Source organism: Bipolaris oryzae, assembly GCF_000523455.1.
Source record: "Bipolaris oryzae ATCC 44560 unplaced genomic scaffold scaffold_3, whole genome shotgun sequence".
Taxonomy (NCBI): Eukaryota; Fungi; Ascomycota; class Dothideomycetes; order Pleosporales; family Pleosporaceae; genus Bipolaris; species Bipolaris oryzae.
In genome coordinates this window covers 125,446-147,040 of record NW_006911279.1, presented here as the reverse complement: position 1 = coordinate 147,040, position 21,595 = coordinate 125,446, and the positions used below count along the sequence as shown (strand labels likewise).

Genomic DNA, 21,595 nt, shown 5'->3' with positions numbered 1-21,595 from the left:
CGAATTACATATTCTAGAACTCCAAGTCTTGCTTCTTCGGCATCGCACTGCCACCAGCTGCTTCCCTCACAGCTTCCTCCTGCGCTTCAGTGTCGCCCTCCATCGGCGGCAAGCTGAATTTTGCAACAACAAACTTCCGTCGGCTCAACGTGAATGCCATGTCCTCGCCCAAATCCTCCACACTTCCGCCACCACCTTTCTCATGGAATACAGGCAGCTTGTGTACTGCAAACATTCCTTGTGGACGTTCCTCATCCTTGGTAGTACCTGCCGATTGAGCGAGCGCTTGCATCCTCGAGTAGGGAAATGGCGACAGCTCAAAGACACCATCTGAGAGGATTTCCATCCAGCGGACGAGGCCGGAGGACCGGGGGTACAGAGTCAACGGAAGAGTTATCATTGCGGTTAGGCGCGTAGAATACTCCCGCAGTAGCGCCCGTAAAGCATGGAGGAACTGGAGTATGGAGGTTGGATGTGCAGTTGATGAAGGATAAAGTGCCGGCGAGAGAAGAGACGGTATCAAAATCCGGTGGATTGTATGGGGCGGAGTCGAGCCGAGCTGTCGCCTGATGTTTTGCAATATTGCAGGAAATGGGGATACGATGGCACCCGTTGGTGAAGGTATGGGCACATAATTAATGGCCGTTCCTACAGGGAGGGTGAGGCGTTTTGCAAGGTCGAAGGTATGACAGAATACAGCTTGTTCTTCTGTCGTACTATCACCTTGCACTGCCGCCCTCTGTACACCCGGAGATCCTGTCACACAACCCGTCAGAGGTGTTCAAGAAGCAACATAAGATTCAGACTAAATGTACAAGACGCACCTCTAGCAGTCTCGAACTGTCCCAGTCCCTCGTATCTCCACGCTATCTTCATCTTTTCTGCTCTTTCCTTACCCTCTTTCCTCTTGTCTGATGTGCCATCTGATATGCCGGGTAACTCTCTCCCCCACACCTCACCCATGCCAACCACATGCACCTTGTGGCCCTGGACTACCCCCTCGGCCGCATAAAACCGCAGCAATGCACCTGCATAGTCTGTTGTTCCGCTTTCCCCTATCAATATAGAATGCCCTAGTGCTAGGCCGGCATGCCCTGCCAATATACCATCAAGCGAGGGTGTACCAGTTGAAGTAGTGGGGCGGCCGTCAATGGGTGAAGGACGGACGCCTGGTGGTGTTGGCGTTGGCGGGGTTACAGAAGGAGCAGATGGTGAATCTGGCGCGTCTTCCCCAGCTGGTGCGCGTGAAAGCGCTACATTGCGCTTGCGGAAAGCCATCTTGGTGATTTTGAAGGGTGAGTCGCGACATGTAGGAAAATGTGGAGGGACTATCGATAAGCCTAGCGCCAGACGTCATCTGCACCTCTCATCCTTGCCTGTAGAAGACCCGAGCATATTGGACATTTACATACAAGGGCTGATGATGTGTTGTGAGTGACATAAACCAAGATGACCACAAAATAACTCTAGTAGCTTATTGTGCACCACTTGACCATGTATTAGAATATGACATAGGTATGTGTGAACGAAAGGGGATATATATATATACCTAAGCGTGCTGTGAGATAAATATGGAATTCGGTCTTACAGATAGCTTTTGCAACAAAATAAGAAGCAAAAAAGGAAGAGCACACATGGCAAGAGAAGAGACTCGAATGCACGGGTGATGGAACATGTGCAAAAAGGAAAGGTGCCTCTTCAGAAGAGATGAGACTTTAAATCCCATGATTTGTGTTATTGTAGCTACTTTCCTGACAAATTACACTTTTTCATGGTACATATAGTAAATCTAATCATGGATAAAAGAGTATCTGGCGGACTGGGGGCTGATATGCGTGGTTGTGGCGTAGGATGTTGGAAGCCTAATGGCTGACTCACAAAGGGCGCTTAAACCCATGAGAAGTCAAGAGCCAAGAGCCCATATAAGTTGTTTGCCAATGTTCCTGCCCTCAAAGACTGTTTTCACATGTTAAACCACTCATACTCAAAGTACCACACCACAAGGCCAACCTCGTGTATCAGTGATGCTCTAAAATCAGGAAGCGGAATAAGTTACAGTTCTCATCATCATTTGGTATAATTATTGTCCCCCAGATCTCTCCTGCAACATCCCATAACACGTCTATTTCTTTTTGCCTGAAGCCTCCGTTGCGCTTAGCTCTCGGATGAATACCTTGGTAACACCGTCTGGTACATCATCTATGCCATCCTCAAATCCTGGGCTTACTCCAATGGCCACATATTTGCCGTCGTTTGAGAAATCAATAGTCTGAACGCTGGCAGGGAATTTTTGGTACTGTCGTATCCTCCTCTTTGCCACGGCATCCCAAAGCGCCACTATGCCGTCACCCCCTCCTGTAGCAAAGGTACCGTGGACTGGGTGGTATGCTAACGCATGGACTGGATACACTATGTCCTGGCCATCTACTTGTTGCCTGTGGCACTTGAATGCGTATTTTCGCGACTGCGACTCTTCGGAAGGGTCAAACCATTCGACCGCAACACGTCCCTCGATGCTCGAGCTCGAATAGCCAGCGTCGTTTGGCATGCATGAAACAGCGCGCGTCATGTACTTCATCGAGCTTTCCCTCTGCTGCCATGGCTCTACGCTCACCTCCTCTTCACCCGTCTTGGCTGCAGCTGCTAGCTTCTCTAATTCGTAGATGTTGACCGCTCTGCTGGCCATGGCAACTACCAATTTGGTGGGTGACGCGGAAAGCGAGAAAGGCTTCGAGGGCAGGCGGACAGCGGAGAACTCGCCTGGTTGCGATAAGTCGTGCAGATGTAGTGTCGAATCCCAGGATGAAGAAATCAATAGGTTATGCGCGGCAGAGAAGAGTACGTTGCGAACGCCTTGCGAGTGCGTAGACATGATGGTTTGCGCGCCCGTCTCAAGGTCGATTCTCCGCACTTCCCAGTCCAAGCCGCAAGAGAAGGCCTCATTGTCATCGCGACCAAAGCAGACGTCTAATACTGGCGCACGGTGTTCGAACTTCTGCAGCAGCTTTCCGCCGGGCTCAGCGTGGGTGTCGTAGAGGTAAACATGGCGGTCCCAGGATGAAACCAGTAATCGTGTCGGGTTGTTGGTCGCGAATTTGACGGAGGATATAGGTTCAGTTGGATTCTGCGCAAGCTCGAATTGACCTGTGTATCCATGTTAGCATGTGTACAATATCCAGCATATAGTCGAGGGAACACTACTACGGTGCGACAGTTTGCGGTGCTCGCATTCATTGGGTGTAATGGAGACGGTGCGCGTTAAAAACCGACGCTGTAGAAGTGGCTTCAACACTATGGAAACGTAGACCACTTACTCGACATGTTGGCGGTGTTGGCTGCTGGGGAGTGTGGAGAGGTGGGAGCTGGAGTGAAGCTCCGCAAGGTCGGAGGTCCGCAACTAAACAAATAACTTGGGATGCACGCTAGCAAGGCCCCTCCAAAAGTTCCCCGGCGCCTTGTCCTTCTCACCTCACCTTAGCAAGCGACGTCACTTTCGCAATCACAAAGATGCCGTTCGCACAACTGGTAATAGGCCCGCCAGGCTCCGGAAAGTCGACCTACTGTGATGGCATGCAACAGTTCATGGGCGCTATTGAACGCAAATGCTCAGTCGTCAACCTTGACCCCGCGAATGACCACACCTCGTACCAGCCAGCTGTCGACGTCCGAGACCTGGTTACCATTGACGAGATCATGGAGCAAGAGGCTCTGGGTCCGAATGGCGGCGTTTTATTTGCCCTGGAGGAGCTGGAGCATAACTTCGACTGGCTAGAAGAAGGCTTGAAGGAACTCGGAGGTCCGCATACATGCAATCAGACTTGGTGGAAATATACTTACACAATGCAGATGACTACGTCTTGTTCGATTGTCCAGGACAGGTTGAACTGTTCACACATCACGGATCTCTGCGGAACATCTTCTTCCGGCTACAAAAACTTGGGTATCGAGTATTCGCCCACCGCCCGTGGCTCGCAACCGAGCGCTAACCTCTCGCAGCTCGTCGTCGTACACTTGACGGATTCGATAGTCCTTTCACGACCGTCGCTATATGTCTCGTCTTTACTCCTCGCGTTGCGCAGCATGCTGCAGATGGACCTTCCTCACCTGAACGTTCTGACCAAGATCGACAACTTGCGCAACTATCCCAACCTACCCTTCAACCTTGATTTCTATACCGAAGTCCAAGACCTACAATACCTATTACCACACCTAAACCGCGAGCAGACGTCCGGCATACCAGGTCCTACAACAGCTGGTGCAAATGAAACCATGGACATGGACGATGACGAACCGACGTCAAAGTTCTCTGCACTCAACAAGGCGATTGTAGAACTCGTTGAGGAATTTGCGCTTGTGGGCTTTGAGACACTGGCAGTCGAGGACAAGAAGAGTATGATGACACTCCTACGGGCCATTGATCGAGCGGGAGGTTTCGCAATGGGCGGTATCGAGGGCGCGAATGACACTGTTTGGCAGATGGCTATGCGTGAGAACGGGGCAACCATAGACGCTCGCGACGTGCAAGAGAGGTGGCTGGACAGGCGAGACGAGTTGGACGAGGAGGAGAGGAAAGCATGGGAGGAAGAGACCAAAGAGATGCGAGACCCTCCACCCCAACATGCCCCACAAGCGCCGCCAAAATCGAAGCCGTCGAATGAACACGAAGGTGCAGATAGCGATGACGATATGGACGATATGGAGGAGATGCGGCAGTTCATGGAGAAGAACAAGGGCAGTGGCATCAACATTGTCAGAAAGTGATGAACATGACACCTTGTCCGGGGTTGCAAATTGAGAAGTGCTATGGTCTACTCATGCGGACTTAGCACGCTTGTGTAGTTTATAGCAGGCTCTATATCTATGTCTTCTCCGGGACCTTTGTACAACTTTAATGGCTTAAGTGTAGCATAGACTTCTTCTAAACTGCTCGTGCAAATGCGATTTCAACTTAGGGGAGGATAAGACTTTGGGTATCAGAGAACAGTGGGGCTGGCTATGGAATCGGCGTTTGTAATACATTTGATAACATATAAAGCTATGCACAAATGGTCTGCTGCAGATATGACTGAACAGGTCTAGACGTACGATACGTGACAGTATAGCATGTCGCTACTCGAAGGGCAACACCAATAACTCGCAGCAAGCTGTACTTGGACATTGAGGCTCTTTTCGTATCTCCAAGACATAGCTCGATCACCAGCTCTTCTCTGGTCCAAGACCAATTGTTTCAGCCATGTAGATTGCCATAGGCGGGCATGATTAGCGGGGTACATGGCCTTGGAACAACGCGTCGCATCGGTGAGCGGCTGCACGCGCCCCCGCACTCCTTACAGTACACATCGGCCTAGTATGTATGGTTTATGTACCGATGTAGCACACGAATAATCATCTCTTACGCTAGACCGTATTGGATATTGTCGTCATCTTGGATAGGCACTCTGCTAGGTACCGTGGATTCCCGACGCGCACATGCTTAAACGCAAGGCCTCTGGCGACCTCTCCGGCCCCCACGTCTCCATCTTTAGCAACGACCCCACGCTTGGACGTCACAAGCGGAAGCGTACCCTCTTTCGCCCCAAGCACACCAAACCGCAGTGGACGCCCAAAGCAGAGCGCGACATGAGTGAGCTGCTTGAATTCATACTGCAGCACGAAGAAGCCTTCAAGAAGTAAGTCCAGCTTCGACTGGCGCTCGCCCTGCATTGCCTGATTGTTCCAGCCAGCATCGCCTCGCATCGTTGTATGCCGACTTCCGCCAACAACTCGATATCAACCCTGAAGGCTACCATGCGAATATCGCAGCATGGACTAAGGCGCTCACTGATGCTGCGCGAGCGGGTGTCATTCCCACCCAGGGTACCACACACGATCTCCTGAACATTCGGGCAGCCGACGAGCTTGCGCGAGCGCTCCAACATCCACAATATGGGAAGCCGACATGCTTACCCGCCGTATTCCATGAGGCCGTTCAGAAAAAGGAGATGATCCCTCTCAAAGACTTTCTCAGTTCCAAGGAGAGTATATACAAGACGTCGTGGATTCCATCGCCCTGGAGGGTGTTACAATGGAGCTTGCGACAAGTCGGGGTACTTGGCGAACCGCAAGCACCAGCCAGGATGGAGGTTGGAAACTTTGTCATTCTGAAGAATGTCGAGGTCGCTGCGGATGAGATAATCAGCAAAATGAAGGACTATACATCGACAGCCGACCGCGTCCTATCAAGGACCGACTTTCTCAAGCGCTTCTCGACCGTGCTCAATCCCTCTGCATCTCTCACGACAAACGATCTCAACATCGTACTTGCCTTTCTAGCTCGCGATAAGCAGGCAATATCATATAACGCGCAGACGATCAAGTTCAAGCCGGAACACGAGCATGTGCCCCTGCCCATCACAGAGGAGGATGCCGCTATCGCCAATCTTCGCGACACGGTAGCAAAGATCAACGCGCAGATCCCGCCATTGATGGAGAAAATCGCTGCTGCGGATGCTGCAGCTCGTGAGGCCGTAGCCTTGAAGCAGATGGTTCGTGCCAAGGCAGCACTCCGCTCCAAGAAGCTTGCCGAGAGTGCCCTCGCTCAACGCTCAGATGTTGCTCTCCAACTTGAGCAAGTGTACAACGACCTTCAGCAAGCTGCAGACCAAGTCGAGATAGTGGAAGCTATGCGTGCTGGTGCAGCGGCACTCAAGGGCTTGAACGAAAAGGTTGGCGGCGCCGAGGGTGTTCAAGGAGTAGTAGATGCTGTCAATGAGCAGATGGCTACTACGGAAGAAATCACCAACATCCTTAGCGAGACTGGTCAGCCTCTTGATGAGGGTGAGATTGACGACGAGTTTGAAGCCCTCGAAAGGGCGGATCGCGAGAAACGTGAGAAGGAGGAAGCAGAAAAGACGGCTGCAAGGCTTGCAGAGCTAGGAGAGGCTGAGAGGAGACGCACAGAGAGGATGGATCGCATTGCAGCTAAGAGCGAAGATGAAAGGACGGAAGAGCGGGTCAATGAAGCTTCCCAACGTATGGCAAACATGTCGTTCCAGCAGCCAAACGACGAAACGGAGGATTCAGAGGAACGTCGTATCCCTGCACACGCATGATTCGTTATTTAAATCTATGGGGCGTTCTCTTGGGGGCATGGCACCGGCGTTGATGGACTATCAGCTCCTACCAGACCTAACATACATATACAGAGGCCTGGTCCTCTTGCATTTGAAGAACACTTGATGCATCGTAATCATATTTGTCCACAGCTTTAGGTTAGTTGCTAATCTTGAAATTCGGAATGCATATCCTTTAACTGCATGTAGATAGCCGTTGTGTGAGTCAAGACGGCGCAATGTGTATGTAGATGCATCGGGCGGTCTGACGTCTCGGGTAGGGGCTAGCTTTCCGTCGCCAAGCCAAGCTCTCGCAACCAACGCCGAACCTCAGACCTGACGACGCACCGCCAACGCCCCTTCAGCTTCACGACCACCTCATCCCACGCTGGGATACCTTTCGTCACAATTGACTCGCCCTTTCAAGCTGGTTGTATAACATCAAAAAAAACAATCATGAACTCGATCCGCGCCGCAACCAGCGGCTCCCGCGCCATCGCCTCTACCCTTTCCGTCACCCCACGCACCGCCACCCGTGCCTTCTCGCGATCACAAGCAAAGCAGTCCGGCCATGGACCTAGCTACGACCCTCCATCAGGATGGCTGTTCGGTGTTAAGCCCGGCGAGGCGTATGAGAAGGAGGGGTGGGAAAATGCCATGTACTGGGGTTTCGGAGGCGCGTGTGCGTTTGGAGTAGTCGCTTATGCTTTCAAGCCTGATACCAGGTATGTCTAATCTCACAATTGTGGGTTGGCGGGTAGCACAGAGCAGTGGGAAGATGAGTGGAAACGACGAGTCATAGGAGCCATGGAAAACACCAAGGGGAAACGGAAGCGAGAGAAAAATAGCACAAACTTGAGCAGCAGCTGACAGTAGTATAGCATCCAAACCTGGGCCCTAGAGGAGGCACGACGAAGACTTGAAGCCGAGGGTATCCTCTCAGACCCGGATACCATCAAGAAGGAATAGAGAGCACCAAATGCCAGCGGGCGAATAGCGGATGAACTACGTGTGGAACACACCGATAGAGAGGCGAGATTCTACAGTAGCACGAACCAAACTGTACATACGCCAGCGAGGACGAAGAGGGGCTTTTCTTTTGTGAGTATGGATCTGGCTGGTCCAAGGACTCTATAGACTTTGCGAAGGGTACCTGTTATCGCCCATGGGTGAGCAATTATATTTGTTTTTATCAGCCACATTGTATGGCTACGTCAGGTGATGTTGTTGAAGAGAAATGCAAACCACTGGATTTCCTAGGATGTAGATGCGATATGGAAACAGATAACGTCACGCCAAGGAAAGAGATCTAATACTGAATCGAATTCTTCACGTGGTAGACCGTTGTTCGTTTAGTTCCTAAAGGGTATGTGTTCTTCGCCCGATATAGACTGTTCAGCAGCGTTGGGATAGACTCTGTGGTGCTCAACTGCTTGCCATATCGAAATAGCCACAGTAATACTGAGAACATAATGACTTGCGTTAGCTTGTCTGTATCTTTGAGCCTCGGATATGAACAGCTTTTTTGAAACTAGGAAGGGGGGTTACGGCTAGCAAGCTTGTTCCAATACAGCTACCACCTAACCCATTGCGCATTTCCAGACGGCCAAGGGAGCAGAAATTCAGGCATCCTAGCCCAGATGGGCCCTTTTGGCCCCCAACTTGAAAATCCTTCCATAGGATCATCAGGCCCGCACAATGCAAACAAGAAGGCATTTGGGCGGGTAGCTTCGTTGTTTTGGTGCTCGCCTCAATCGCTCTCCTTTTTGAGGCCGCGGAGCCTGCCATCACGTCCTCGCACGACAATGCTGTCCACTGTGCAACAGACACTAGCCGTTCTTTCTTTCTTGGTGATTGGCGCAAGCTGCCAGGTAACTACGACATGGAACTCAAGGTTCATTGGTTATTATATCGCTCCTGATTCTAGTATGTTTCGTTCGCGTCTTCATGTTGGATACACATAACTCAACCTGTTCCAGTCGAGCCACTGTTGGCAGGTGATGCTTGGGTCACCTCTGGGACATATGCAGGCGACTGTAATACCAGCGGTCGTTGTGCATTAGCGACAAAATGTTCAGATAACCAGTTATACCTCGATGACGGTTCGGTGTGGCCCTGGTGAGCACTACTATGGCTTTCGATATGCTGACTCGTACTAACACATACCAGCAGCGGAGAAGTGTCATGCGTTCAGGCTACGATCTATGCGACCTCTCCAGCTGGACTCCCATCTGCGGTTAATTACGGCTGTCGTATGAACTGGAAAGCTTACACCATCTACCGGGAATTGCCAGCGACAACAACATCATTGAGCGCTCTTACATCCGCAACACCAACCCCACCTATGAGCGTGACCCCAGCAGAAGTCGTGTCAACATCGACCGTAGTAGTATCAGCATCATTATCAATCGGCGTATCTACCAGTAGGCTGGATGTGGTAGAAGCTACTTCTAACCCCGAATCTGAACTTCGATCTGGACCTGAACCTGAACGACAAAACAAGGCATGGATAGCAGGCGCCGTTATTGGGCCGGTTGTTGGAATTTCACTCCTGGTCGTAGCGACTTACTTTTGGAGAAGCAGAGGAAGAGCTAGACAGACTAACAAAGGTATTGTCGAACTGAACGGAGAGAGCACTAGTTACTCGCACTTGCAGCAGTATCATGAGAAAGACACTGAAGGACAACTAGTCGAACTGTCAAGCACACGGAATCCCGTTGAACTTTCAAGCTCACAACACCCTGTTGAGTTGGAAGCCAACGGACCTCGATAATCATACTGTTGTTAAGCTGTGGCCTTCGAGGTTAGAACCGGTAGTGGTTGGTGAATGGAAGAATCCATCATTGTTTTTGAGCAGAAGGACGACTTGTCGTCCTGCAGTTACAGCCCAATGACAGGGCTTCTACACGATCTTGACCGCGTCCCACTCTCGTAGAGGCAGCTTCGCTACTGTTGAGCGAGTTATCGGGAAGAAGGGTGTAGTGAGACCTGCTACGTAGGGAAAGGATCATGTCTCCGCTCCCAAAAAGTATCAAGGAGACGCGAAGAACATCACGACAGAAGAAATTCATTACGAGAAACAGGCACGAAGTGGGGCGCTAGTGGAATTCCTGTCACAGGAATATCGCCAAATTTCAACAATAGAAACCAGGCCTGTCCTTTAGGCGGGTAGAATCTAGTCTTCTTCCTGAGTACCTGTCTTATCTCGCAATCTTATTCATGCCTACCACCTTCCTACATGTGGGCTCATTTCACTTTCTATTTCACCCTTTTTGGCAAAAGCGCTGCAATCTCTTCTCAGATGAACTTGTGCGCCACTGTCCGACTGACAGTACCTGGCAAGGAAACCAAGAGATAAGGTATTCTGCTGTTGTTGTATCAGATATTATAATCTCCAAAGTATATGGCATATAATCGGTGACTGCTTGATATCTCGACCAGAAAGACTTTTGAGTGCACTATCTAATCGAGCAGCTCATCAACCTATTTGTTGGTCGTGTACTAATGATTGCGGCTCAGCGGTTTACACCCGGCTGCAATATTTCGCACATGAGAAACCTTATGCGCTGGCCCAGGAACAATTGCCGCCCGCCGGGAATCACGTTGCTGTACACTGCTGATCGTCAAAGTGCAGGCATACAACTGGTCTTGAGTGGTTGGAACTTAGATTGGCCCGTTGTTGATTGATTAGGCTGAACTGAACACCGGGTCCACAGGGTAAGGTTTTAACTTTCAACTGTCCGCAACCTCGTCGTATAACACGGCAAATATTGAGGGGCTTCAAATCTGGACTAACCGCATGAACTGTTTCCGGATCGGTACCTCGCCAGTTCATACGTCAAAAGCCGACGAAGCGGACAAATTCGAAGCGAACCCCCGGTCTTGGCGAGCCAACACCCCTGGACATCAATCTATCCAGCACAGAAGACTAACCGAGGGTTCGGGTCGATGCCTTCTTGCGAAGACTCGGACCACTCGTACGAAGCTTTGAACAGGGCACAACCAATTTTTTAGAGGAGTCTCGTCCCGTTTATCCCGGAACATTTCGACTTGGCTACACACTCCTCCTAACGTGTTCCTGAAACCCATAGTCAAAGGTCAGTTGACCTAGTTCTCTCAGTATCCACCTTGGCTCTGCTGCCAGGTGGTGTTCTTTGATGTAGGTATGTCGGAAGATTCACTGAACATACATGCGTATCGATAAATTCCTTGGACAAGGTTGTCAAGTTAGCTCTGGGTTCCATGCAGAGAATCTTCGTTGCATCCAAACACCAATCTTTCGCCATCGTACCATGCTTACGCCACTACAAGCGAAGCGAGCCACAGAAGAAACCTTGCTGTCTTGGTCAATACCGATACCCGTATAGTCTGGGAAGCCTCATGACCTTGACAGTACTGTACCGTAGATTAACCTCCCAAATCGGGCCGACCACCTCTTTTCTAGAAGACATGCTCATATGTGCTCACATGTTGTTGGCCATGTAATATATCTTAACCAGGTTTCAAGGCCACTAAACCGGATACCGGGCGCTACAGCAGTGGTGAAGAGATCTTTTACATGAGAGATCTTACACTGTGATTGACATTCAGAAAACCACATGCAGTTGTGACAATATACAAGCACGCTCCGTCTTTATCCATAAAACAACGCGTGACACAGCGGCAATGTATATAGGCGAAGACAATGATGGAGCTGCCAACGCCGATCCACACCTTCGCCCCCCATGCATATGAGGCTAGCTGTTCGTCGTCGAATAGCATCCAAGGCTAAGAAATTATATTGCCAATGATATTAGCTGGCCATAGTACATAGTGCTCTGAAGCTTCGTATTATTCCCCACCCATCCACTATCTCCTTAAGGCAAGGCACTGGTTTCTGTGGCGTAGAGATCTCCACAGTACCCCGGAATACCCCACGGGCAGGAAGTAGCCAAGGATGCTTCATCTACTCTTCATTAGTTTGGCACTTCTAGCAACGTTCTACACTCCCGACGTCCCGCTTTACTTGTGGTATTGGTGAGAATGCTCTGCAGGAGGGCCTTGGTATGCAGATCTCCTGCAGCGTGCAACGCCCAAGGGGGTCACGTAGGTACTTTTTCCAAAGTACCACCGATAGTACTCAAGAGTAGCAGAGGTGTTTTTCTGATATAAAAGGGGGAGTCCCCAACAGGTAGAATGGTTCGATATCCAACAGCAGACTCTCTATTCAAGCCAGTCAAAATGTACAGGACACTCGCCTTCGCCTCTCTCTCGCTCTATGGAGCCGCCCGCGCTCAGCAGGTTGGCACCAGCACTACTGAGACCCACCCCAAGCTGACCTGGCAAACCTGCACGGGTACCGGTGGCACCAACTGCTCCAACAAGTCTGGTTCCATTGTGCTCGACTCCAACTGGCGATGGGCCCACAACGTTGGCGGATACACCAACTGCTACACTGGCAACACCTGGAGCACCCAGTACTGCGCTGACGGTGACTCTTGCACCAAGAACTGCGCCATCGATGGTGCTGACTACTCTGGTAAGTTTGTTCGACTGAATCTTTTTTTTAAAAAAAAAATCGGGGAAACTTGTTCTAACCTATCCAGGCACTTATGGTATCACCACCAGCAACAACGCTCTCAGCCTCAAGTTCGTCACCAAGGGCTCTTACTCCAGCAACATTGGTTCGCGTACCTACCTTATGGAGTCGGACACCAAGTACCAGATGTTCAACCTCATCAACAAGGAATTCACCTTTGACGTCGATGTCTCCAAGCTTCCTTGCGGTCTGAACGGTGCTCTCTACTTCGTCGAGATGGCTGCCGACGGTGGCATCGGCAAGGGCAACAACAAGGCTGGTGCCAAATACGGAACTGGATACTGCGACTCGCAGTGCCCCCACGACATCAAGTTCATCAACGGCAAGGCCAATGTCGAGGGCTGGAACCCCTCTGACGCCGACCCCAACGGTGGCGCCGGCAAGATTGGTGCATGCTGCCCTGAAATGGACATCTGGGAGGCCAACTCCATCTCGACTGCCTACACACCTCACCCTTGCAAGGGCACGGGTCTCCAGGAGTGCTCCGACGCCGTGAGCTGCGGTGACGGCGACAACCGCTACAGCGGCCAGTGCGACAAGGACGGATGCGACTTCAACAGCTACCGCATGGGCGTCAAGGACTTCTACGGCCCGGGCGCCACGCTCGACACCACCAAGAAGATGACGGTCATCACGCAGTTCCTCGGCTCCGGCTCCAGCCTCTCCGAGATCAAGCGTTTCTACGTGCAGAACGGCAAGGTGTTCAAGAACTCGCAGTCGGCCATTGCAGGCGTCACCGGCAACTCCATCACCGAGAGCTTCTGCACCGCGCAGAAGAAGGTCTTTGGCGACACCTCGTCGTTTGCTAACCTCGGCGGCCTCAACGAGATGGGTGCGTCGCTTGCTCGCGGCCACGTCCTCGTCATGTCGCTCTGGGACGACCACGCCGTCAACATGCTCTGGCTCGACTCTACCTACCCCACCGACGCTGACCCATCCAAGCTCGGTGCTGCCCGTGGTTCCTGCCCTACGACCTCTGGGAAGCCAGAGGATGTCGAGAAGAACTCGCCCGATGCTACCGTTGTCTTCTCCAACATCAAGTTTGGTCCTATTGGCTCTACTTTTGCTCAGCCCGCATAAGCGCTTTCTTCTCTCTTTTCGCTGAAGAGCCCGCCCTCGCGTTTGTGTGCATGGTAGACTCTATACTTTCTCTTCTTGATCTCAATTGGAGAGGTGTAGGTAGACCTTTTTTTCCTTTCTTTCTTTCTTTCTTCTTGTTCGATACTTTCGCTTCGACAATCTCGGAAATTGTATATACTTTTGTTGAGTGGTGCAAAGTTAAGGGGAAGGGAACTAGTTACTAGAAATGTGTGCATACAAAGTAGACAAATGGAAATTTGCATTCATTTTTTTAAAAAAAAAAGTCTCCCTCCCCACCCTCTTTTTGCTAGTTGAATTAGAAATATGAATCGTGAACTTGAAAAGTGTTGATTTCGTGTGTGAAGATCTACCATCTATTGTTGGGCGTTTTAACCGTTTTCGTGCCCAGTCTAACTTTATAAACGCCCGGCCAATTATGACATGTTACTCGCTAGGAACGCTTCGATGAAAGAAGGGGGGGGGGGGGAAGAGAAATCTAAAAGAAGAAGAAGAAAAAAATAGAAACGCCTATGCAGATCAACAACGGGTGCGAGCGTGCAGAGAAAAAAAGAACAAGAGAAAGAAGAAAAGAAAAGAAAAAAAAGGAAGAATACCCCGCCATTTAGACCAACGTCGTCCCACGTTGAGCAGTCATTCTAGCCATATCCTCAGCCGCACTCGTCACTGCATCCCTCCTCTCCTCATCATACCTGCGTGCGGCCTCTGCATTCTCCTCGGCCGTCCTCCAGTACCTAGGCCTCGCACTCGACCGTCGAACGACACCCACATCGTCATCATCCTCTTCCTCGACCGTATTCTTCCTCATAAAAGAGCGATAAATCCGTGCTCCGGATGAACTCTTCTGCGCAACCTTGCCACCGCTACCACTGCCACTACTACCCGCCTCGTCATTCGCCTCCTCGCTCTCAAACGCCCGCCGAATAGCACCAGGCTGCAACGACGCCATCCTCAGCAAGCACGTTGCAGCCGCGGCGCCATTGTTCTTCCAGCCCTCGGCAGTACACACGCCATGGGCGCGCCAGTTAGTTTCAAAGGGCGTCCGCGCGGTGCCTAGATCGCGCCACGTCTGGACAACGAGGCGCATCTGACCGCCTGTGGCGTGGGGGAACTCCTGGGCGCTAACCGCCCAGTCGGTAGCGCACATGCTGCAGTTTTGCGTGAATTGATACTTCCAGTCACGGCGCACGACATTGTCGATGGCGGCCATGAGGCCTGTGTGTCCGTTTTCGCTGTCGTGGTGGCCCGAGAGGATGTGCGGGAGGAGCGGCCAGAGGGTGCTGAGGAGATTGCGGTTGCGCTTTGCAAACGAAGGCAGGATAATGGCAAAGGAGGAGTGGAGCAGGAAACGACCTCTGGATATTTTTGCCGAGATTTGGAGTTTGGTGGGGACGGGGGTTCTGGAAATCTTGGCCATACCTCGCTGCTCGTGTGTAAAGGCTGAGAGTGGGATGCCGTGTTCGGGTCCGAGGAGGGAGGCGTTGATAGCAAGTCGGACGTGGTGGTAGCGGAGAGTGTAGTCACTGCCAGAGTAAAGGTAGCTGTTGAAGTCGGCGCAGTCTCGTCGTCTTCCTCGGGCTGGAGTCTTTGGTCCGTCGTTTGCGCTCCATGAGTGGAATTTATCACACCAGCCGCAGAACCAATGGCCGGGAAATGCTCGTTCAACAACGGCCTCGATGATTCGTCGCTTCTCGAATCGGTTCTTGCTCCCTTCGACGTGAGCCGATAGTACGTTGGTGCCGAGAGCGTAATAGATAAAGCGACTGGAGAGGCAAAAGGATGCTGCAGAGGCAGTGTCGAGATAAGTGCTGACTTGCTGGATTAGTTCGACCGGAAGGGTGAGAATAGGTGCCTTTTGCGGTAGTTTGGTGATGGTAGCCAGAGAATCTGATATTTCATTGTCAAAAGCAGAATCTATGCTCGTCCTCGAGCTAGCGGTATCGGATGCCGAGTCGTCGGTTGGTGGGCGCGAACGCGAGGAGCCAAAGCTAAGTGATCGACGAAAGAAGCCCATTCTAGAAAAGTGCAATCCTTCTCTTGCCAAATTCGCTCTTTTTTCTTCTTCTTCTTCTTCTTCTTCTTTCTTTTTGATTGTTTACGGTAGTGTCCAGAAGGCGAAGAAGAAAGAAAAAACAATGTTGATATCAATGTCGGAATATAACCAGCGTAGAAAAAAGTTTTAGAGGCGGCCACAGAGTTTAGTCAGGAGTCGATGTTGAGTCAACGTAAGTCAAAGAAAAAAACGTAAGATTGGCAGGAGAAAAGCCCGCAGTTAAGCAAGCCGTTTCCAAGAGCTACTGAAGTGCAGCCAGGCGGCCCCCTTATCAGTGCGGCTCGAGACCTCAAACAGGCCATGTATGACAGGTCATCCAGACCGTCGGTGGACGGATGTGTGACAGTGGCACATGCTTGCCCAACGGTTCGCCGGGGCTGTGGGTGTCAGGGTCCAAAGTGCAGGCCAGCGGTGAGGGTGAGACAGGCGGCCATTCACCTGATGCGCGTCGACTAGCCAGGCGGGGCTTAGACGGCCTTCGACAGCATCCTGAGTGGTCGACAAAGAACTGCCTCGGCCACGCAACGCCACGAGACTCGGCCGCGATTGCCCTGAACTACCTGCGTTTGCCCGTCTGCTAAATCGCGTCAGGATACTGTGGCGTCGAGGCAAAAAGATGCGGAAACGAGACGACGGCTTCTGTCCAGGGCGTCATGAGCTCAGCACCAGAGCCGACTTTGCCGGCACGCACTGCTACGTGCAGGTATAGGTAGCAAACCCCGACAAGTCGCTGCCATGTGCATTGCCACGTCCCATGTACGCCAAAAAACATTAATAGGTAATAGGTATAGTACAAATACGCTTTGATCCCCCAAGGCGCTTCCCCGGAGCCAGGTCATTACCACTTCGCTTCCTTCGTCAATCATCTCCTTTGCCACACCCACTAGGCCGTCGTGTCTGCCTCGTCACAGAAGTCTACTTGGGCAACTCGGGGTTCAACATCTTTAGCTGCGGCACTGGCGGGCCCGTCCCGGACCTACGTCTCCTCTCTCGCTCGTTGAAGCCCGCAGGCTGATCGAGTTGGGTGGGCTTCCTGAACCTGCCACCAACCCCACGCATCCAGTCCTCGCCCTCATCGGCACCGAGCCAGTACTTGGGTGCACCGCTAAGCATAGCCCGACCAACCTGGCCTTTCCAGCCTTGACCCTCTTCCTTGTCTTCTGCAAACGGGTTCTCGGCAAGGTCATTCGCAGACGTTTGCATGTCGTTGGAGTTGTACCACGCACCAGACGAAGCCTTGGCGGCCATGTGTTGACGGAGGCACTGGCGCGCAAAAGCCAGCATGATGAAGACAAAGTAGACGCGCAGAGCCCAGAAACCAGAGATGAGAGAGATGCTCATGATGCTGCCGCTCTGGAAGACGGCGTTGCCAAGACCTGCACCGCCCTCGCTGCCTTGTCCGACTGCGATGGCGTGTTGACCGGCTTGCATGCCCTTGTTTGGCTCGGCAATAATGTCGACTTCTGACACATTGTGCTTGGGGCTGGTGAAGCCCGCGTTGTCCTTCATTCCAGGCGATAGTCCGGCATTTTCGTCCGGGTGCGCGGCAAGCGCGTAGAACCAAGCAATGCCGAAGAAGGCTGTGTAGAGCGCGTTGATGACCGAGTCGAGCGCGTACAGATGCGCAAGCAAGACAGACTCAAAGGGACTCTGTAACCGGATGTGCTTGTAGAGATATGTTGTCGCGAGCAGCGCAAACGTCGAGTACAGGTACATGGACAGTTGCCAGCCATCGATTTTGGCCCCGGTGAGGAGCGCCAGGAGGCCGTAGACGCCCGATGCTTTGTTGATGACTTGGAGGAAGGTAATGATTTCAGCTCCGGTGCGCAGCGACATTTTCTGAAGAAATGTCTACGGGCATACGTTAGCCTCTGGTCCATGATCATGATGTAGCGTCCTGCCCAGATTTCTCGCGCAGGCTGTGTTTCTCCACCTACCTTGGGCCTCGGAATCTCGAGGATATGAGCAGGCACCATCATCATGGCGGTTGGGTGCAGAGCGGGCCTCTGCGTTTGTGTCAAAGGTGGGAAGGCTATGTATGCTGTGTTAAGACTGCGTCACGGTGTGCACATGGGCGTGGCGTTGAATGTTGTGGGAAGAGGGTCGTCGGTCACTGTCCCTGTGCGGAAGCGCCGGGAGATTTGCTAATCTTGTTGGTAGGGCTGATCTAAGCTAACCCCTTGCGCCAACCGCTCGACCCTTTTCTGTCCATGTATGGCCTTGTTCAAACACCATTTCCATTTCACGTGCATGCATCTACTACCTGTAATTGTCTACGTACGTATGCGTAATGCAGATTGGCATCGACTTCGGTCCGAAGTACGGGTATGCTACTCGTATTGCGAATAGTCTGCCCCGAGCCGTAACCTAATTGTGACGTACATCATGATCCCATGCACCCAAACTCTGGGCCCGGCTACCCCTCTAATTGCTTACTTACTCTTACTGCCCAATATAGCGTTCCCGCGACATATTAGGCGGACGCCATGATTGAACATTTTCCCAGTACATATTTACTCCTCCCTCAACCATCCACTGAGATTTGCCAATAAGAGTGTTTGGCAGCTTCGGCATAATGTGTTCGCCAGATGATACACCAACGCATGCTACTGTAACGAACCAGCCAATTTGGATATCTGACTATGTGCTGGTTAGTGGTTCATATGCATTGCAGTAAGATACCACTACCAACTTTGCTTGGTGCCATGGTCAATTCAGGGTGCAGCTTTCAATAGCGGGCAAATGGTACTGAGAATTACCAAGTGCTGGCCTTACTGCCTGGAGAGTGCATCTTATACCACGACTTCAGATTGTAGCTTGACAAGGCACGCATTCCGCCTGAATATATGCCAAGACTTGATAGGCTATGATATTGTAACCTGAGTGGGAGAGGAGTTTCGTGGCTGACGACCGGTCAAGCAACAAGGCTACCTGGGTGGGTGACAAGGCTGTTTAAGTAGGCAACGAGGCTGCCGGAAGCTAACGACAAGGTATGTGAGGAAGGTTCGAAGGCACAATAGAAGAAGGATTCTCAAATTTCTATCATCTTGAACGCACAAGTGGCGAAGAAAGTTTCGTTTTGTAGTGATACAGGTTCAATACCATGATGCGTCTTGATAACGCCAGAAAATGACCAAAGCCTTACTACTCCCATCCAGTATATGCACAAGAAGGCTCGAGGGATATATCGTCAGATAATATACAAGTGTCATCGTACAGCGTCACCGTCCAAGTTTCGGATTGTGTGGCTTCGTTTCGCTTCATCAAATGTAGCTTCTAGCCCTTCAATAATTCGCCGGCCTTGCCCGAGAACCTGCCAGCATCTCTCTCCTGCTCTACCGTGAGCGAAGCAACCTTACTGGCTGGTCCATCGTTTGAATATTTGTTCGCGTCGCCAATCGTCGAACGTGTTGAAGCAGCAAGTGTGGGGTTATCCAGAATCTCATTTGCCTCGTTGGTCAATTCGTCAGATGCGTGGCCTTCATCGCCTTCGACTTGGATGGCCTCATCCTCAGCGTCCAATTCCATCTGTTTTCTCGCCTGGTCTCTTGATTTCTTTTGCTTCAATCTAACTTGTTCAGTAAATGAGAACTCGGAAAGCGTATTCTCAATCTGATCTTCCACTAGCTTCTTGGTGTAGTTTGCAAGAGTCCTGGTGGTGAAGACATTGGGGAAGCGGTAGCTTAGCCACAGGTAACACACAATCATCTTGTGCAACTGCTCGAGCTTGTATAAGTACTCCCGATCACCAGAAGACGGCTGATCCATGACATCAAGCGGTAGAGAATCAATATCTAGCAGATTCCCCGATTTGCCATCGGCTATGCACTCAGCGAGTCTACGCAAGAAGTTTCGCTCTGGGGCAGAGCGCATGTTGATCGGGGCAGCACAGATGGTAATGCGTTCTTGAACGCTAAGGTTCTTGACTGTGTGGATGGCGTCTGCAATTGCTAGCTGATCTTTGAGAGTGCAGAGGTAAAAGCGAGGGTGTATGTTTGAGATATCGTGTAGGCGTAACATGATGTAACTGAAAGGCGTGCCCGGCGGAAAGTAGTTTGCGAATCGCTCAACAACCTGGGAAGGAGGAAAGAGGCCAGCCGCTTTGATTTCTTCAGGCTCCTTCGTCATACCTGATTTCAAGTATTTGTGATCTTCGTTCTCAAGCGTTGTGACCCATCCAACTGTTTTCGACTCGGGTGCCTTTGTTTCATCTGCTTTAGACTGTTTGTCGTCTAAGCCTATGACGGGATCGACGACACCGTCGGCAACCGAAACTTGTCTCGAGTCTGCGTTGACTGCTTGGTGAGCCGTCTTGTAGCGGCCTGCGCGACCAGCAATCTGTTTGAGATCTGAGATTTGTAGACTGTGATAATTTACTCCATCGGTCTTCATGGTGGATTCAAAGATGACACGCTTGATGGCACTACAAAAGTCAGTCTATGCCGAATAAAACTAGGGCCGGACGCTACTCACAGATTGAGACCCATGCCAATGGCATCGCTAGCTACCAGATAGTCGTACTCGTTATCTGGGTCATTGAACAGCCGGGCTTGTTGAGCTCTTGTCTCTGGTGGCAGGCTTCCGTAGACAATAGCGCATTTCTTTCCCGTCTTCCTTTCAATCTCTCGCCGTAAAGCGTGTATACCCAAAACTGTGAAGGCGACAATGCAATCACCCTTTTGAAGCTTGTTGAGATTGCCCCCCAAGCTCTTTGGCTCGACCTTGAGGGGGGTCAGACGGTTGTATTCATGGACATGGATTTTGTCGCCAACAAGAGCGCAAAGCTCACGCATCAATGGCACTGTGCGGGCTTCTCCACAGAGATGAATCTCTCTAGCCTGCAGACCAAGGAAAGCCTGGGTCCAAGCCCAACCTCGCTCCGGATGGCTGATCATCTGTATTTCGTCTATGACGGCGACATCAAAGTGCGTGTTGAGGGGAGCCATCTCAACGGTGCAACTGTACATGTAGGCGTGCTCGCCCTGCGGCATGCGCTGTTCCTCGCCAGTAACCAGAGCACATGCCTTTCCTTTTGCATCCAGGCGGGTGTAGACTTCGTGGGCAAGGAGACGCAACGGGCCGAGGTAGATGCCGGACTTTACTTCTTCAAGGCGCTTGAGGGCATGGTAGGTCTTGCCCGAATTGGTGGGGCCAACATGCATGTGTACGGTGCGTGGGATCTCTCGGGTGGCTGGGTACCATTCGGCGGGATATCGCAAGTCGGCTACTTCCTTTTGGTTTTCCAACTCAGCTACCGTGAAGCTTCCGCCAAATAACTGTGAGTAGAAGCGGTATCGCAGCCATGTCTGAAGCGTATCCTTGCCCCGCCTGGCCTGGCCCACCAACGACTGCAGTTCGGGTGCCCTCCGGTTGATCTGGACGTCGATGGACTTTTTAAAGGCGCGCCATTCGAGGTCGAAGTCGTCTTTGCTAATGTGAAGGCTCTCGAGGTACTCTGGCGTTGCTAAATCCCTCTCGACTTTGAGCAACTTTTCCTGGATAATGCGGAAGCCAGGCCTGGTGCCATCTGAGCGAAAGGGATTGCCGATTCGGAGAGGGGCATTTTCGCCAGAACTTTTTGGTCGTTTGGAAGGATTGCTTCGGTGCGCGACTTGAATTAGCGGGAGGAGGCGTGGTGGTTGGAGACGTGAGCGGGCGGCGAATGCGCAGAAGAGACACAGCGAATTCCGCCGCACTGGCGGGGGAAGCATGCCCGAGAGAGGTGTGGGTGGCTGATAAAGAGTGAAGAAAAAGAAAAAGAAGGATTAAAAGAGG

General features: G+C 51.5%; 11 protein-coding genes across 11 annotated transcripts; 5 read left to right on the top strand and 6 right to left on the bottom strand.

Moving 5' to 3' along the window:
* Nucleotides 1-13: 13 nt before the first annotated feature.
* On the bottom strand, nucleotides 14-1,278 carry COCMIDRAFT_599 (uncharacterized protein; the record flags this gene model as incomplete). Its single annotated transcript, XM_007684451.1, has 2 exons — nucleotides 14-756; nucleotides 825-1,278. 2 exons carry the CDS (start codon nucleotides 1,276-1,278, stop codon nucleotides 14-16), a joined length of 1,197 nt encoding a protein of 398 aa, XP_007682641.1.
* An 844-nt stretch (nucleotides 1,279-2,122) lies between these two features.
* COCMIDRAFT_598 (uncharacterized protein) lies at nucleotides 2,123-3,321 on the bottom strand (the record flags this gene model as incomplete). Its single annotated transcript, XM_007684450.1, has 2 exons — nucleotides 2,123-3,144; nucleotides 3,315-3,321. The coding sequence occupies 2 exons, from the start codon at nucleotides 3,319-3,321 to the stop codon at nucleotides 2,123-2,125; spliced, it is 1,029 nt and encodes a 342-aa protein (XP_007682640.1).
* Nucleotides 3,322-3,507: 186 nt separating this feature from the next.
* On the top strand, nucleotides 3,508-4,761 carry COCMIDRAFT_81043 (uncharacterized protein; the record flags this gene model as incomplete). Its single annotated transcript, XM_007684543.1, has 3 exons — nucleotides 3,508-3,796; nucleotides 3,847-3,947; nucleotides 3,997-4,761. The coding sequence occupies 3 exons, from the start codon at nucleotides 3,508-3,510 to the stop codon at nucleotides 4,759-4,761; spliced, it is 1,155 nt and encodes a 384-aa protein (XP_007682733.1).
* A 708-nt stretch (nucleotides 4,762-5,469) lies between these two features.
* Nucleotides 5,470-7,091, top strand: COCMIDRAFT_80995 (uncharacterized protein; the record flags this gene model as incomplete). Its single annotated transcript, XM_007684542.1, has 2 exons — nucleotides 5,470-5,669; nucleotides 5,720-7,091. The coding sequence occupies 2 exons, from the start codon at nucleotides 5,470-5,472 to the stop codon at nucleotides 7,089-7,091; spliced, it is 1,572 nt and encodes a 523-aa protein (XP_007682732.1).
* Nucleotides 7,092-7,547: 456 nt separating this feature from the next.
* Nucleotides 7,548-8,060, top strand: COCMIDRAFT_80885 (uncharacterized protein; the record flags this gene model as incomplete). Its single annotated transcript, XM_007684541.1, has 2 exons — nucleotides 7,548-7,816; nucleotides 7,973-8,060. 2 exons carry the CDS (start codon nucleotides 7,548-7,550, stop codon nucleotides 8,058-8,060), a joined length of 357 nt encoding a protein of 118 aa, XP_007682731.1.
* Nucleotides 8,061-8,896: 836 nt separating this feature from the next.
* On the top strand, nucleotides 8,897-9,864 carry COCMIDRAFT_81148 (uncharacterized protein; the record flags this gene model as incomplete). Its single annotated transcript, XM_007684540.1, has 3 exons — nucleotides 8,897-9,017; nucleotides 9,071-9,209; nucleotides 9,261-9,864. The coding sequence occupies 3 exons, from the start codon at nucleotides 8,897-8,899 to the stop codon at nucleotides 9,862-9,864; spliced, it is 864 nt and encodes a 287-aa protein (XP_007682730.1).
* Nucleotides 9,865-12,311: 2,447 nt separating this feature from the next.
* COCMIDRAFT_31946 (glycoside hydrolase family 7 protein) lies at nucleotides 12,312-13,749 on the top strand (the record flags this gene model as incomplete). The annotated part of the gene is made up of 2 exons (XM_007684499.1): nucleotides 12,312-12,609; nucleotides 12,677-13,749. 2 exons carry the CDS (start codon nucleotides 12,312-12,314, stop codon nucleotides 13,747-13,749), a joined length of 1,371 nt encoding a protein of 456 aa, XP_007682689.1.
* A 622-nt stretch (nucleotides 13,750-14,371) lies between these two features.
* On the bottom strand, nucleotides 14,372-15,781 carry COCMIDRAFT_592 (uncharacterized protein; the record flags this gene model as incomplete). Its single annotated transcript, XM_007684449.1, has 1 exon — nucleotides 14,372-15,781. The coding sequence occupies one exon, from the start codon at nucleotides 15,779-15,781 to the stop codon at nucleotides 14,372-14,374; it is 1,410 nt and encodes a 469-aa protein (XP_007682639.1).
* A 954-nt stretch (nucleotides 15,782-16,735) lies between these two features.
* Nucleotides 16,736-17,799, bottom strand: COCMIDRAFT_81200 (uncharacterized protein; the record flags this gene model as incomplete). Its single annotated transcript, XM_007684539.1, has 2 exons — nucleotides 16,736-17,671; nucleotides 17,758-17,799. 2 exons carry the CDS (start codon nucleotides 17,797-17,799, stop codon nucleotides 16,736-16,738), a joined length of 978 nt encoding a protein of 325 aa, XP_007682729.1.
* Nucleotides 17,800-18,262: 463 nt separating this feature from the next.
* Nucleotides 18,263-18,527, bottom strand: COCMIDRAFT_31943 (uncharacterized protein; the record flags this gene model as incomplete). Its single annotated transcript, XM_007684498.1, has 2 exons — nucleotides 18,263-18,460; nucleotides 18,513-18,527. 2 exons carry the CDS (start codon nucleotides 18,525-18,527, stop codon nucleotides 18,263-18,265), a joined length of 213 nt encoding a protein of 70 aa, XP_007682688.1.
* Nucleotides 18,528-19,096: 569 nt separating this feature from the next.
* On the bottom strand, nucleotides 19,097-21,531 carry COCMIDRAFT_21754 (uncharacterized protein; the record flags this gene model as incomplete). The annotated part of the gene is made up of 2 exons (XM_007684472.1): nucleotides 19,097-20,243; nucleotides 20,294-21,531. 2 exons carry the CDS (start codon nucleotides 21,529-21,531, stop codon nucleotides 19,097-19,099), a joined length of 2,385 nt encoding a protein of 794 aa, XP_007682662.1.
* Nucleotides 21,532-21,595: the final 64 nt, after the last annotated feature.